This window comes from Heterodontus francisci, chromosome 27 (genome assembly GCF_036365525.1).
Source record: "Heterodontus francisci isolate sHetFra1 chromosome 27, sHetFra1.hap1, whole genome shotgun sequence".
In the NCBI taxonomy this organism is placed as follows: domain Eukaryota; kingdom Metazoa; phylum Chordata; class Chondrichthyes; order Heterodontiformes; family Heterodontidae; genus Heterodontus; species Heterodontus francisci.
In genome coordinates, this window is record NC_090397.1 from 61,991,251 (window position 1) to 62,007,986 (window position 16,736).

At 44.9% G+C, this 16,736-nt stretch overlaps 1 protein-coding gene across 1 annotated transcript in view; it reads right to left on the reverse strand.

The window, feature by feature from the left end:
* fbxo18 (F-box DNA helicase 1) overlaps positions 1 to 16,736 on the reverse strand; it is a 51,051-nt gene that overhangs the window by 31,038 nt on the left and 3,277 nt on the right. Inside the window, exons 3-8 of the mRNA XM_068059666.1 lie at positions 13,714 to 14,405; positions 11,031 to 11,161; positions 9,060 to 9,195; positions 5,235 to 5,425; positions 1,863 to 1,964; positions 5 to 24 (exon numbers count right to left, since the gene is read on the reverse strand). Of these exons, the coding sequence (XP_067915767.1) occupies positions 5 to 24; positions 1,863 to 1,964; positions 5,235 to 5,425; positions 9,060 to 9,195; positions 11,031 to 11,161; positions 13,714 to 14,405 (1,272 nt within the window). The remainder of the gene's footprint in view (positions 1 to 4; positions 25 to 1,862; positions 1,965 to 5,234; positions 5,426 to 9,059; positions 9,196 to 11,030; positions 11,162 to 13,713; positions 14,406 to 16,736) is intronic.

The window sequence follows — 16,736 nt, forward strand, 5'->3', positions numbered from 1 at the left end:
TGTTTTATGTCGTGTTTCTCGAGCCTTTTTAAAGAAAAGGAAAAAAAAAAGACCTTCTACTTTTAATAACTTTTGAAATAATCAAAGGAAATGCAAAGTGTGATTTATTCTTAACCACACAATGTATATATTCTAATAAGAAGTTTGAAGTTATTAATAAATGTATGGCTACTCCAGGTCCTGGTGTGGAGCAGTAGGTTGTGTGTTTAAGGCCATAACATAAACTATTGCAAGTTATTATTACTTTAAATTGAGAGCGGGGGAAGAGGGAAAGGATGTTGGGTGGAAAAGCAGTGAGCAATTGGGAGAAGAGGTGCTAGTCGTGCGCAAAGGCAAGATTGAAGAGATATGTTTTGGGCAGCTATTAAACTCAGAGAAATGTTTCAGAGGAGAATGTCAAAGAGCAGGACCATGGTGGATGAAGGCTTTTCCAAAAGCAGTAGACTGGACATTGGGTTCTCCAAACTCTGAAAAACTGGGATTCAAGGGTGAAGGAGGCAGCTGAGGTCAAGGTGGAGTCAACAACAACTTGCATTTATATAGTGTCTGTAATGTAGTGAAATGTCCCAAGTCACTTCACAGGATCATTATCAAACAAATATGACACCAAGTCACGTAGGGTGATATCAGGTGACAAAAAGGTTGGTCAAAGAGACAGGTTTTAAGGAGCACCTTCAAGAGGTAGAGAGACAAAGAGTTTAGGGAGTAATTCTCGAGCTTCGGCTGAGGCAGTTGATGGCACGACAAGCAATGGTGGAGCGATGCAAATCAGAGATATGCGGAGGCCAGAGTGGGAGGTGTGGAGAGATCTATAGGTTGTAGGTCTCGGGGAGGTTACAGAGATAAAGGTGGGTGAGGCCGTAGAGAGATTTCAAAACAAGGTTGGGAATTTTAAAAGTGAAGCCTTGCCCAGACCAGGAGACAATGTATGTCAGCAAGCACAGGGGTGATGGGTTAAACAGGACTTGGTGCGAGTTGGAATACAGCAAGCAGAATTTTGGATGCGTTCACGTTGATGGAGGGCGGAAGATAGGAGGCTGGAAAACAGAGCAGTGAAACAGTCGACTCCAGAGGTAACAAAGACATGGCTGAGGTTTTAGCAGATGACCCGAGGCAGGGGTGAAGTCAGGCAATGGTGCGCAGGTAGAAGTAGGCTGTCCTGGAGTAGATAGGTGGTCAGAAGCTCTTCTCGGGGGTCAAATAGGAGACCAAGATTGTTCAGCCTCAGACAGTTGCCAGGGAGAGGGATGGTGCTGGTGGCTAGGGGACCGAGCTTGCAGCGGAGGCTGAAGTTCTTCCCGATATTTAGTTGGAGGAAATTTCTGCTCATGCAGTACTGGATATCAAATAACTTAGAGACAGCGACGGGGTTGAGAGAGATGGCGGTGAGGTAGTGCTGGGTGTTGTGAGCGTCTTTCATTATTAGGAGTCATTGGCACAAGCTCCAGCTTTTTTCTTCAGCCATGAGGGGTTTGGGCACCCTGAGCCACTAGCATCTCTGTGACCACCATCAACTGCACTTTGCAAGGGTTTACAAGAGGCAGGATTTGTGGGATTGGCAGCTGATATCAACCCACCCTTATCAATAGATTCTTCCACAAGCAAGGTACCACAGGTCAGTCACAAACTGAGCGGACTCGCTTACAGAATAGAAAACTGAAACGGACAGGGGGAGACGGACAGGGGGAGACGTGATTGAGCCCAGATAAGTCAAGCTGGGGACAACTGTGCTCCATGCCATGAGAACAAATCAATAGATGCAAGTTCCCTTTATCCATTCTGTAAGCAATAGCTTGTTCTGAATTGTACTGATCTTGACGGAATTAGTTCTGACTTATTTAAAACACGCAACAGAAGTTCACCTGCCAGAGTCCTGAGCTGAACGCAGATGCTTCATATGTTTTCTACTGATGTCTGTTGAATTCTCCATCAAATAGAGGGCGTAGAACAGATTGTAATGAATCCTGAAACGTTTATTAAGAACAAAATATAGTTCAGACCAATAGTTAAAAATAACCCTCAGATTTTTACTTTAACATTAGACATGGAAGGAGGATTTTATGCTGACCAGAACTAGAAACAGGAATGCTAAAAATTTCAGGTGCCCAGTGTCGGCATCAAGCAGTCCCAGGGCAGGTTCAACACTTTTAGATGTAGAGTAAAACTCCCTCTGCCGCAACGTCAGAACTGCTACGGCAGTTATGATCATTTCCCACATCAGTCACCCTGTTGCTAATTTAGTGCTGAACTAGTTTGAGACATACACGGTTAACGGGAAACTGTGCATCTGTGTCCTGTTATAAATCACGACTTCTACATTTCTGTTCTCGGGGTGTGGGTGATGCTGGTCAGCTTGCACTTATTGCTCATCCAGAGAACTGTTTTTATAGACAAGGGCATTTGAAACACAAGCAATTATTGTGGGGCTGGCAGTGTATGGGTGGGTTTATAAAAGTAGAACTTGCTGGAAATACTCAGCAGTTCAGGCAGCATCTGTGCAGACAGACACAGAGTTAACATTTCAGGTCCATGATCTTTCCTCCGAACTGGAAGAAGTTAAGAGATTTAAAAGATATTAAGCAGGTACTGAAGCAAAGGAAGGGGATGTGGGAGAGGGATTCCACTCCTCCTGCACCCTCATTTTCCACCCTTAACTCAGTTTCTCTTTCCACAGATGCTGCCCAACCTAAGTGCTTCCAGCATTTTCTGTTTTTATTTCAGATTTCCAGCCTCCGCAGTATTTTGCTTTGGTTTTACGTTAGGGAATGGCAGTGTCCCATCCCTGAAGGGGACTCATGACACGATCATTTCTTTTCCCAGCCCAAGTAACCAGATTTTACTGAATTCATTTTCACCACAGACTGGGAATCGCAACGGTCGCTTTCACTGTCTGGCTCAGGCCAACAAGGCATCGCACTTACCAACTGAAGCACTGACAGTGTCATTTTTCCCACATCTTCAGTGCTAACAATGGGCAGAAAAGCTTGTGCTGATTGAATATTTTCAGGAGTTGGGACCATTTCCAAGTCCAACCCAGTACAGGTCTGATGTGGGCACTCTGGCGCAATCTTCCAGGAGGCAGCCTCCTAATTGGCTGCCTCCGTGCCCGCCAATTAAGGATGGATGGCGGGTTCCTGAGGCTGCAGGCCCAGAGGACCAGGAGTGACGTCCTGTCAGATGCCCCAGCAGGAAAGGCAGGCGCTGCTCAGGCAGGCGGGAGAATGCGAGGGCGTCTCAAGATGGAGATACCCGCTGAAGAATTATGATGTTTTTCAAAAGAATCTGTCCGGCCACACAGCTACCAGTCCATCATTATGGGGGCTCAACACTCTGCGGGTGTCCATTCCGCCACTAGGAAGATCTTGGCTGTGTTCTCCCCATCCCCCTCATTAGGCTGTTAACTGATCTTTAATGGCTACCCGCCTTCGGCAAGATCACCCAGAGGGAGGAACGTGTTTTTTTTTTAGGAGGCCTTCTCGTGTAACTGAGTGAGAAAGCAAGCATTGCAAACTTCTTGGGAAGAAACATCACTAAAAGAAAGTCTTTCCCCCTTCTGGTTTCATCGACCGCCCATAAAAGTCACCAGCTGGGTTGTCTCTGCCAGCTGCAATGAAGATCTGAGTCAGGTAAGCACCAAGAGTGATAGAATTGGTCTCAGCACCCTGGGCCAGGAAAGGTGGGTCAATGAGGCAGATTGGTAGTTCCTGATTGCTACTCTGCCTCAAGTAGAAAGTGGGCGATGACAAAATCAGTAGCAATATCCTTCCCCTCCCTTCCATACCCTTACCAAACAACCTGGACAACACTTCATGGCCAGGACTCAAGTGGGAAGAATAGTCACTTGAATGAGATACACTGGGCTCACCAGTATCTGGGGAATTGTACCCTGCCTGGCACATGTCAACACTGTCAGAAGAGAAGGAAAGAAGTCTGAGGGGAGGGGATGGAAATGGTGATTGCTGTCACCATTCTCAGGAAAATGAAGTTGAAGTAACATGGGCAGCTGGAGTATTCCAAGCACGTCTCCTAATTCTACTAATAGTTTTAGTCATAGTCACATCTCTGCACTACGACCTCCACTTGGTTCCCTGCAACCTTCCTTACAGCTGCTGTGCTCTGTAGTATTCCTTAATGGGTTTTTGTGTGAAACTGTACTCCAGATTAACCCTCCGTACATTGTAGTAATTGAGATTGTTTTGTCCTGACCCTATTGATTGTCGCTCAAGCTGCAACTGTTCTCCTCTTTGGGCATTTGTTCGCTTGTAATAAATAAGCAGCTGTTATTTGTATTTGTTAGCTTTAATCCTGCAAAACCATTAACATTAAAAACAAAGACACAAAGGGGAAAACCTGTGCAAGATCATTACAATAAAAAGGATGCTTTAAGTATAATTTGCAGCATATTTTTTTAATGCATGCTAGGGTTGGTATTCCTGAATGCTTAACAGTTTTTCAGTGAGCGCTGGGTGAGAGTGAGCATTGGGGTGAGTATGTGTAACAGGAAGGAAAAGTATGGTAATGCATTTCTGTCACTGAATTATAATGGAAATGAAATTCTTAATAAAATTGTAGCTAATCTTCGAGATACATTAAAAACATTTCTAGGACTAAAACACAGTTTTTGGAAATTAAAGCAAGCAAATGAAATTGTAACTGTCACTGGGATTCCAGATGTTTATTTCTCAACAATGTTTATGACTCAGCTTGGTCAGAAGTGGAACAACTATCATTTTTCTTTTGAAACATAAATATCGAAACATTTTCTGAGAAAACAAACTAAAATACGGAAAGCAGAAATAACATGTTTGCCTGATCTTCCCCTGCCTTCAAGACTATAAATGAAAATTTGGCAACAAAAGACTAGACTGAAATTAAGACTACATTTTTTACTGAAGACGGTGAATGAGAAGAGACTAAAATGGGTCTGAAAGAAAAAGCAGTGCAGTTGCCAAACAAAATGGGAATAAAAAAAAAAGGTCCGGTCAACACAAGGAAAGGGACAGTAGGAATCAATAAACTCCTACACCTGGGAGCTGTAAGTAGGGCAGATGCACATAGTAAATCAAGAAACACAAGTAATGGGAAGCATTCCTTTTGTCCATCTCTATAGCCGAGACTGAAAACAGCAGTCCATCTGAAGTCAACAGCGATGTGGCCTGTAAATAGCCACCAAGACCCGCAGCAGGCATTACAAGCTGTAGAATGAGGACTACAGTACAGGAGTCCTGTCCTACCTGTTGCTGATATTGATGTCCTTCTCCCTTGAGGCAAACAGCAAAGTCGCCATGCAGTACAGGGTCTCTGTCACCTCCACCAAAGGCAGGGTCGAACGGGATTGCCGGAGACAGGAAATCAGTCTCTGGATGTCTTTCACACTATCGGACAGAAGAATGATCACAGCCAGCACTGCCCACACATCTGTAGTCTAAATTGTATAAAGGCAAACATAGTGACATTTCTTTCTGTATATCTAAGGATGCAGAGTACCTGGCCAGTACAGTGGCTTCCTCAGACATACATCTCCAGATCAGCTCTCTAACTAGTTTCAAATTTCAACCCCTATTGTCCTTGACAACTGTTGTTGTCCATCAGTGACATCATGGAGTGGGCTGAAGGGGAGTGAACAAATATTGGGCATCCAATGGGCAAGAGAATTAACATTTATATAAAAGGAGAGAGAGAATTTTCTGTTCTCTCCTCCTAACCAGTGCATGTTGATTCCTTGCTGGGATACTGTCCACCAGTCACCAGCTGCCCTCCATTTCAACAATGACAATTTGCACTTATATAGTGCCCTGAGGTGCTTCACTGGAGCAATTATCAAACAGAATTGGGCACTGAGCCACGTAAGGAGATATTTGGATAGATGACCAAAAGCTTGGTCAAAGAGGTAGGCTTTGAAGAGCATCTTATGGAGGAGAAGGAGGGAAAGGTAGAGAGATTGGAAGATTTAGGGAGCTCAGGGCCTCAGCAGCTGACGGCACAGTTGCCAATGGTGAAGTGATTAAAATCGGGGATGTGCAAGAGACCAGGATTGGAAGAGCACTAAGATCCCGGAAGGTTGTTGGGTTGGAGGAGGTTACAGAGATAGGGAGGTGCAATGTCATGGAGGGATCTGAAAACTGGGTTGAGAACTTTAAAACTAAGGTGTTGCTGGACTGGGAGCCAATGTAGGTCAGCGAGCACAGGAGTGATGGGTGAATGGGACTTGGTAAGAGTTCATCCTCCAACTGGCCTTTATTCATATGTGAACCTCAACAGGGAGCATGCCAGGATTATTCAACTGCAGGAGGCATAATTGGCCAGGCTGACACAATGTCCTCGTGTACACTTCCAGAAGCAATCAAAAGCAGGAGCCCCCGTGTGATTTTTCTTTTGTTTCCCCCCCCCCCCCCTCCTTTGTTCTGGTGGGCAAAGACCAAATGTAATCATCTTAGTGCCACCTTAACCAAAATTAGCCAACCTACCAAACCAGAGGTCAAACCTTCCTGATCTTTATGGCTCAACTACTCACTAGATATAGTCACTGAGCCACTAGACTTGCACAATTTTCAGGGGAATGGGCTCCACCTGTGGCAGTTATCCTTTAATGTGGGCAAGTGACATGCGATGTATTTGAGGTTGGGGATCTCTAGGCATGTTTATATCATGCAGGGGTGTCTGTTAAATGTAAGAGATCAGGAAAGAATCATAGTATGATACAGCACGGAAGGAGACTATTTAGCCCATCATGCCTGTGGCAGATCTTTGAAAGAACTATCCAATTAGTCCCACTCCCCTACTCTTTTCCCATTGCTCTGCAAAGTTTTCCCCTTTGAGTATTTATCCAATTCCCCTTTGAAAGTTACTACTAAATCTGCTTCCACCTCCCTTTCAAGCAGCACATTAAAGATAACAACAACTCACTGTTAAAAAAAAAAGTTTCCTCACGTCACCTCTGATTCTTTGGCCAATTACTTTAAATCTTTGCCCTCTGCTTATCGACCCTTCTGTCACTGGATGCAGTTTCTCCTCATTTACTCTATCAAAACCCTGTAGAATTTTGAACACCTCTATCAAATCTCCCCTTAACCTTCTCTGCTCTAAGGAGAACAACCTGAGCATCTCTGGAGGAATAGCTGATCACTCATTACAGATGCTCAGATAGTCTGAGGTGACTGAAAGAAAGGCTGCGTTTGCTGACAACGCAACCACTAGGCGGCGCAGTACTTGAACATGCACAAAAGCAGGCTCTTCAATGTTAGTGTCTGCGACATTCAGGCAGCTGCCAGGATTAAAGATGGTGCTGCTCAATTTATCACAGGAAATGCTTATGGCTAGATCGTTCTAGCAAACTAACCTTACAATAAGTTGGACGGAAGCCCAGTAATATGCTGCTATGTAGTTATAGGATACTAACTGTAATCCTCATCCATTTAATATCCCAGTAATCCTATTAAATACAAAAGGAATTTTATGATTGAATTTCCATTGGAAGATAGTGAATTGGCATCCCGATCGATGGAAAAGAAAATCGGGCAGAGTATAAAAATGTGCTGCCAATTCGTTGTGATTCATTTATATGACTGACCAGGACTGATTTGACCCGAACACTGCTACTAGCTCTCGCCCCACTGGCTGATCTCCCCCCTTGGCAACTTGCTTTCTCCCCCTCCTCCCCACGCACCCCCCCCCCCTCAGCCGCTAGCTCCAGACCTCGCTGCTCCCCCTTACTCCCCTGGCTGATTGTTCCCCGCTCGTGCCACCCCACTCTCCAGTCAGTCACTCGCTCCCCACCAGCCGCTAGTTATAGGCCACGCCGCTTCTCTCCTCTCAGACACTCGCTCCCACGTTTGAACAGTCACCACGTGCCGCCCGACGCAGCAAGGCAGGCCGCAAGGGGCGATGGTTTTAGGCTGCATTGCCTTTATACCAGAGTATAGAAATGACAAGCATTATACTTAGGCTAAATAAAGCTTTAACATAACTGCCCTTAAGCATGAGGGAGAAGTGGGCAGAAGGCTATGCTGACCAAATTAGATGAGGAAGAATGGGAGGAGGCTGAAGTGGAGCAAAAACACTAACGTGAACTGGTTGGGCCGAATGGCCTGTTTTTGTGCTGTATATTCTATGTAATTCTATACAAGAACTCGGTGTCCAGATCTGCTCCCTCTGCACAGTGCAAGAACCCAAGCTTAGGGAGAAGGAGCAGAGGGTAGCGAGAATGATTCTAGTTCTACAGCTCTTAATCTCCAAGAGATAGGGTTACTTGAGAGAAAAACAGGCTTAGAGGGGTTTTGCTTGAAGCTTGAAAGATGAAGGAATTAAACCCAGACAGATTGGATAGGTTATTTTGATGGAGAGGAAAGATGGGATGGGAAGTGTTGGATTAGATGCCAGGAAATATTTATTTTCAGAGTGTGATTTCCCTTTGAAGCACAATATCGGGTATGAATTTGCTACAGCTCTTCAAATGCTAGCTTAAAAATTCCTGAGAGATGAGGATATTACTAGTTAAGGAGGATGTGTTTCTGGTCAGCAGTAAAGGGCTGGGAACCATTACTTAATCACCGCAGTGATTTTGGAAATTCCTGGAGTTTTTCCCCTGAATTTGGTCACAGATATATTTTGTTTGCAAGTACTTTTATTGTTTTGCCAGGAGGTTGAGGTGATGAGGGAGTTAGGCAATGCTCAACATAAATTGTACCGTCATCTGGATGGAGCGGGTTTGGTCAGCCTGATAAGGCGGCCGCGAGGAGACTTATTTCTTGAACTGGCTGGTATTCCCTCCCTAAACCCTCCATAAAATCTACCTCTTTGACCAAGCTTTTGGCCCTTTGTCCCATTATCACCTTATGTGGCTCAGTATCAGATTTTGTTTGAAATCACTCCTGTGAAGTGCCTTGGGACATTTTACTATGTTAAAGGAAATATATACAAATGCAAATTGCTGTTGTTATTGATGATGAGTGGGAAAAATGAACAATGGATTTTTTTTTTTAAACTGACATTGGAATTTACTCAAAGACGAGTGAGAGCTGCACGAAATGACAAAAAGAAAAAACACACAGGAGACGTACCCCAGCTGTTTTGATCAAATTAGGCAGGGTCTGGGCCACAGATGCTTCAGATGGTTTGAAGAGGGGGTGGTCTTTAAGGCAACACAAGATGGCTTCAGAGTTCACAGACAAGCCATGCTGGAAAGATGCCATATATCTAATTTTAAAAATGCCAAGGTGACAGTTAGAATGTCTGTAAAGGTGATAAAAACCACAAATAAAAAGCGAAATCTAACATCTGCAGAGGGATGATACTGTGGGGAGAGGGAATACGTTTCTCAAAACTGGACTGTACGTGGTACTTCCCAGCTCCCCAGGGTGTATTACAACTATCCGTCCCCAAAGATTTTACTTAAACTTAACCATCATCTGTTCTGAAGTTAACCCCTTGTTGGGGTATGGTTTTTAACCCCCACCCCGCCCGCTCCCTCAACACCCCTGCCCCACCCCCCACTCACTCCCTCACCACCCCTGCCCCCCCTCCACTCGTTCTCTCACCCACTCATTCCCTCTAACTAAAGGCATTTCTCCTAATGAAATCTCCTGATGTAAGGTCACAGACCTGAAACGTTAACTCTGCTTCTCTCTCCACAGATGCTGCCAGACCTGCTGAGTATTTCCAGCGCTTTCTGTTTTTATTTCAGATTTCCAGCATCTGCAGTATTTTGCTTTTACATTTCTCCTAACCTTTCTTCCCACTCTCAGTGGCAATTTTAACTTAGTAACTTAACTTAGCAATCCCTCATCACTGACTTCCTAGCTAAAGGAAAGACTATTTCCTTATTCACGTTATCAAAGCCCTTCATAATTTTAAAAACCTCCATTAAAATGTCCTCCTTCATACTAATGGAAATAGATGCAATATCCCACTGCTTTTCACAACTCTAGTTTTCCATCCCTGGCAAACCTGGTGAATCAACACTGTCCTCTCTATATGATAATCAAATTGGTCCCGCAACAGTTAGTTAACCTCCAGCAACTTCACCTCGCGCCAAACACAAGCTGAAATCCATTACACAGGCCAGATGGATGTAGAAGGAGCATTTCAAATGCCCAATTATGAATTGGAGGAGCTTCTGCCTGTGGATCAATAGAACATTCCTACTTTTGCTATTTGAGTAAGGAATGGTCAAATAGACTCAATGGAAAGATGCCAAAGGAGATGGATGAACAGAGACACCAGGAATTCAAATACATGATTTCCAGGAAGTGCATATTGGTGAAGAAGTGGGAATGCACCTGCTGAGCCACCGGCACAAGCTTCTCCAGTTCATGACGGTCCTCTCTTTTATTGACGTGCATCTTCTGGTACACCCTAGATCCATCAGCTCAAATGGTCCTACACAACAGTTGCAGACCTATAACCACCAGCACTTCATCCATCCATTGAGCATAATCCAAAAATCTGTAACTGCAGAGCATTTTTACAGTTCAAGTGGACATAGGACAGTCAGTCATTTAGAATCGACAGCACAAAACCAAGCCATTCAGCCCAGTTGGTTTCTACTGCGCTAGAGCATCCTCCCACCTTTCTTCATCAAACCTTATTAGCAGAATCCTCTCTTCCTTTCTCCCTCATGTGCTTATCTATCTTCCCCTTAAACACATCCATGCTATTTGCCTCAGCTACTCCTTGTGGTGGCGAGTTCCACATTCTAACCACCCTTTGGGAAAGGAAATTTCTCCTGAATTCCCAATTGGATTTATTAGTGATGATCTTATATTTATGGACCTTAGTTTTGTTCTCCCCCACAGGCGGAAACATCTTCTCTACATCTACCCTGACAAGCCATTAAATAATTTTAAAGACTTCTATCAGATCAACCGCTTAGTCTTCGCTTTTCTGAAGAAAAGAGCCCCAGCCTGTTCAGTTTTTCCTGATAAGTATATTCTCTCAATTCTGACCCGTTCAATGTCTAATTATTCTGATTTGGTTACTGCACAACTATAGCCAAGATCCAACTGCTTGATATTCTGACACTGAACACTTACTTTATGAGATTCAACACACAAAGTTCATCTTCCTGTGTAATATTATTTTCTTTCAGAATCCGGTCAACTTCCTTCACTGAACTTTCTTCTCTCTTCCTGTATCGAAAGTACAACTTCTTATATGGTACAAACTGTGAAATCAAGTTCAGAAAAAAAAAACCATCGTAAATAAAAGTGGTGTCACTGCAACATCAAGATGATAAGAGCTGCATTTATACCGGTCTCTCAAAACATCTCAAAGCACTTTGCATACCATTGATTACTTTTGAACTGTTCCAATTCGGGTAATAGTGCAGATATTTTATGTGGAGCAAGATTCTTCAAAATAGTTCATTGCCTTTTCTTCATATAAAGTGTCATTAGTTGAGGGAGGAATGTAGCCAGCACACAAGGGGAATTGTGGTACAATGAACACCCCTCTTGCCATATATCGGTCTTTTGGTTTCAATGGAAAAGAGAGGCCCAGCGTATTACTTTTGCTCAAAAGTAGCTCTGTACAATAACAGGGAGCAAGCAGCCTGTTCCCAAAGCTCTGCACACAGACTGCAGAGCTGCGCATCACAGGAGACACAGGAAGATTATTCTTTTTTGCAAATAAATCTTATGTTGGCTCCTTTCTGTGTCATCTTTCCTTGGTCAATGGGGGCACCTCCAGTACCTCTCCAAGCAGCCATTGTGTGAACTGGACAGTTACGTAGGGCAGAATCTTTGCCCTATGGGGGGTGAGAACAGAGGCAGGCGGGCGCATACATTTGAGCCACCAGCACCAGTTTGCTGGCACCATCCTGAACCCATTTTCCCAGAGGCGGAATTGGGGAAGAAGGGCCACTCCGCCGCCACCGTGTCAGGAACAGGCCAGCTGCCTCCAGTCGGCAGACCAGGGTGGGCAGAGCACACCTGGCAGGCTTTGAGGCTCTTCCCACCAAAATCCTGCCCAGAGTCTACAGCACAGAAACTGGCCATTCAGCCCAACTGATCTATACCAGTGTTTATGCTCCACACAAAGTACCTCCCACCCCTCTTCATCCAGTCCATCAACATATCCCTCTATTCCTTTCTCCCTCAAGTGTTTATCTGGCCTCCCCTTAAATGCAATTACACTATCTGCCTCAACTACTCCTTGTGGTAGCGAGTTCCACACTCTGAGTAAAGAAGTTTCTCCTGAATTCCCTATTTGATTTATTAGTGACTACCTTATGTTTATGACCCCTAGCTCTAGTCTTCTACACAAGTGAAAATATCTTCTCTACAACCATCCTATCAAACATGTTCATTATCTTAAATAAATTTATTAGCTCACCCACTCAGTCTCTTCTGGACCAAAAAACCCCAAGGCTATTCAATCTTCCCCGATAGGTATTTTTGATCTGTCAAGGGTTATGGGGGGAGGGGGGGGCAGCAGGAAAGTGGAGTTATGGCCACAATCAGATCAGCCATGATTTTATGAAATGACGGAGCAGGTTCGAGGGGCCGAATGGCCTCGCCCTATTCCTATTTCTTATGTACTCTCAGTTCAGGTATCACTCAGACAGCGACTGGCAGTAGATATTTTTGCATTCTTCACGGTCGAGTCAAATGCACTACACACAAGTGTGCCCTTCCAGGAGGGGGCGCGGGGGGTTTGCTGAGGATCAGGACTGCTCTCTAATCCAAGGGGTGCTGAGGTTCGTTGCTGCATCATTATCTGTCACACAGACCAAAATCAGCTGACTCATTTAGCAGAAATCAAACCCGAGAACCTTCCTGGACTAGACAGCTCAACAATTCATTGGGTAAATTCACTGAGCCATTTTGCTATTCGATCACCCTCTTTCCTTGCAGGGAATGTTTCCTTTCTGCTCGGAGCTACCCCAGCAGCACCGTTGAGATCAGGAACTTGCTGTGGAGGGAATCACACAGACATGAACTAGTATCCTAACACTCAGCATCCGCTCCTCTCCTCCCAAATCTCCCACTAGTTTAACTCAAAATATCTCAGGAGACAAAATTGACTGCAGGCAAAGTAAAATAGGCTTGAGGCAACATTTAACCATTGCAGGAACAACTTCCCCAATAGTGAAATGGATCAGAAATCCAAGGAGTTAAAGTGTTTTTTCTTTAATCATTTCTCTCTACCTACATTCATTGTCCACTGTTGCTGGGTCATGGTTCCACCATGAGCAAACCCCTGGTGCAGCACCCAATTGGTCACCTTGGTTGTCTGACTGTAGTTAAAGAGGAACAAACCAGCCTGAAAAAAAGTCAGAGGTTAAACCCACCAGCAGTCTGTGATTAATCAGCTGGGATAATCGTTGGGAGAATTACAATTTGCCTCACCTCCCATTCTGCTGAGTGGGAAAGGACAATCAGCCAGAGTTCCAGACACCTCTGCTGGAAAATGCATGGGGGTGGACATCAGAGGAGGACAGGATCAGGCTCAGTGTCATCACCATCTCTCTAGCCAATTAAATAGCTCTCCAAACACCTTCCCCCCCCCCACCTCCCCCCACCCACACCATCCAGGCTCCCAGGTGACGAATTGGTGCTTGTACAAAGTATTATTGAGCAGCCAGTGGTGGGAACCCTGCTCTAGAATCAACACCTCCTTGAAGGAAGAAGGGAAGGAGAGAGAAAATTGGAGTGACAATTTGAAAAAGAGCATTATGGTCTACTCTAACTGGTGACAGGAGAAGCCAAGGCTTACCATTGGGTCACAGATAACACGCCGCCATTGCTGACAGACCAAGCTGATGCGATACAGGTCCACTGCTGGCAGATAAAAGAGCACAGCCCTGAGGATTTCATCTGGCAGCTGGCTGATGTGGCTGGAAGGCACGGCATGGGAACTTGGGCACCCCAGCAACCCAAAGTAAGAGTCAGGGAGTGGATCTATCTCCATTTCGTCATCTTCAACCCAATTTCTCATTGCATTCCGCTGCTGTGTTGTGGATGCATCTTCTAAACTGGGCATCTTTGTACAATCGTCCCACCCCACATCACCAATCTTGTTTGGGTATCCCAGCAACAGGACAGAGTGCTCTCTGGTGGACTCCGAATGCAGATCCAGCACATTGCTTTCAGCAATCAAGTGACTGGAAAGAAAATCTTCAGGGTCAAAAATGACATCCATCTTGGAGGACAATGGGCCAACAATGGCTTTGTCACTGGTTGCATCTTCTGACAGCCTATTGGCATTGTGCACCCACTGTCTTTGCAGAGAGCACAACTGGGTTGCAGTCCTTCTGTCTTTTCCGTTCCTCGGGTAGAGGCCCTTGTTCAAATCTCCGCTGCTGCCTGTATAGGTGAACGGGTGGGTCAGCGAGAAAGCACCCTCACTACTGTTGCTCAAGGACCAGCAGTGCAACGGATCAAGATGTTTCCGTTTTCTTTGTCTATCTGGACAGGAAGGAAAAAACAACATATTTATATACTTCCTTTAATGTGATAAAACATCTCAAGACGCTTCACAGGAGCGACATAAAGAGATATTAGGTCAAATGACCAAAATATTGGTCAAAGAGACAGGTTTTAAGGAGTGTCTTAAAAGGAGGAAAGCGAGGTGGCAAGGTATATGGAGGGAATTCCAGAGCTTGGGGCCTGGGCAACTGAAAATATGACCACTAATGATGGAGCAATTAAAATCACGAATGCACAAGAGGCCAGAATTAGAGGAGAGCAGCTATCTTGGAGGGTTGTAGGGCTGGTGGAGATTACAGAGATAGAGAGGTGCGAGGCCATAGAGGGATTTGAAAAATCAAGATGTTGCTTGTCCGGGAGCCAATGTAGGTCAGTGAGCACAGGCATGTTAGGGGAACTGGACTTGGTGCAAGTTAAGACAGAGTTTTGGATGACCTCAAGTTTACAGAGAGTAGCATGTGGGAAACCAGCCAGGAGTGCATTGGAATAGTCAGGCCTAGAGATACCAAAGACATGAATGAAGGTTTCAGCAGCAGATGAGATGAGACGGGGCGAAGTCGGGTGATGTCACGGAGGTGGAAATAGGCGGTCTGAGTGATGGCGCGAATAAGAAGTTGGAAACTCATCTCGGGGTCAAATGTGGCACCAAGGTTGTGAACAGACTGGCTTAATCTCAGACTGTTGCCAGGGAGAGGGATGGAGTCGGTCGCCAGGGAATGGAGTTTGGAGCAATGACGGAAAACAATGGCTTCAGTCTCCCCAATATTTGATGAAGGAAATTTCTGCTCATCCAGTACTGGATGTCAGATAAACAGTCTGATAATTTAGCAATGTTGGAGGAGCCAAGTGAAGTGGTGGTGAGGTAGAGCTGACTGTCGTCAGTGTACATGTGAAAGCTAGTGCTGTGCTTTTGGATGATGTAACCAAGGGGCAGGATGTAGATGAGAAAGAGGAGGAGACCAAAGATAGATCCTGGGAGACACCAGAGGTAACAGTGCAGAGGAGAAGTCAATGCAAGGGCTACAATAGATGAGTAGGAATGGAACCAGGTGAGAGCAGTCCCACCCAGCTGGACAACTGTGGAGAGGCGTTGGAGGAGGATGGGGTGGTCAACAGTATCAAAGGCTGCAAACATGTCGAGAAGGACAAGGAGGGAAAGTTTACCTTTGTCACAGTCACATAGGATGTCATTTGTGACTTTGATAAAAGCTGATTCAGTCCTGTGGCAGGGGCAGAAAGCTGATTGGAGGGATTCGAACATGGCGTTCCGGGGAAGATGGGAATGGATTTGGGAGGCAACAACACATTCAAGGACTTTGGAGATGAAAGAGAGGTTAGAGATGGGACAGCAGCTTACAAGGGCAGTGCAGTCAAGGGTTTTTTTTTGAGGAGTGGGGTGATGACAGCAGATTTGAAAGGAGAGAGGGACAACACCTGAAGAGATAGAACTGTTTGCAATATTGGATAACATGGGGACCAGGAGGGAAAGTCGGGACATCAGCAGTTTAATGCAAATAGGATCAAGGGAGGAGATGGGTCTCATGGACAGAGAGAGGGAATGAAGGCAGTTAGAAGAAAAACTAGAGAAATATGTGAGTTCAGGGCTAGGGCGGAGTGAACATTACAGGAAGTTTGGAAAGGTGGAAGGGAGGGATACAGTAGAAAGATAAAGAAAAAGATAAAGAATTTATTCTATGCATTATCAGGAAAGTATGGTGTCTGCCATCACTCAGTTGGTAGCACTCTCGCCTTTGAGTCAAAAGGTGGTGGGTTCAATTCCCACTCCAGAGACCCAAACACAAAATATAGGCCAACACTCCAATGCAGTACTGAGGGAGTGCTGCACTGGGCACAGATGCTGTCTTTCAAATGGGACATTAAACAGAGGTCCTGTCTGCTCTCAGTCGAGTGTGAAAGATCCCATGGCACTATTTTGAAGAACAGCAAGGACATTCCCCACCTTCCAGTGTCCTGCCCAATATTTATCCCACAACCAACATCATTAAAGCCAGACAATATCACTACGCTGTTTGTGGGAGCTTGCTGTGCGCAAACTGACTGCTGCATTTCCTAAATTACAACAGTGACTACACTTCAAAAGTACTTCCTTGGTTGTAAAGTGCTTTGGGATGTCCTAACATCATGAAAGGAGCTTTAGAAATACAAGTCTTTATGTTTTTAAATCATTTTGCTCAGAAACATTCCACACTGATTCACATACAACACTGAAGTACAGCAATAGATGTGCAGGCAAATGTGGCAGCTATGCACACAAAGGTAATAAATAAGTGACCATTTCATTTGTTTTTG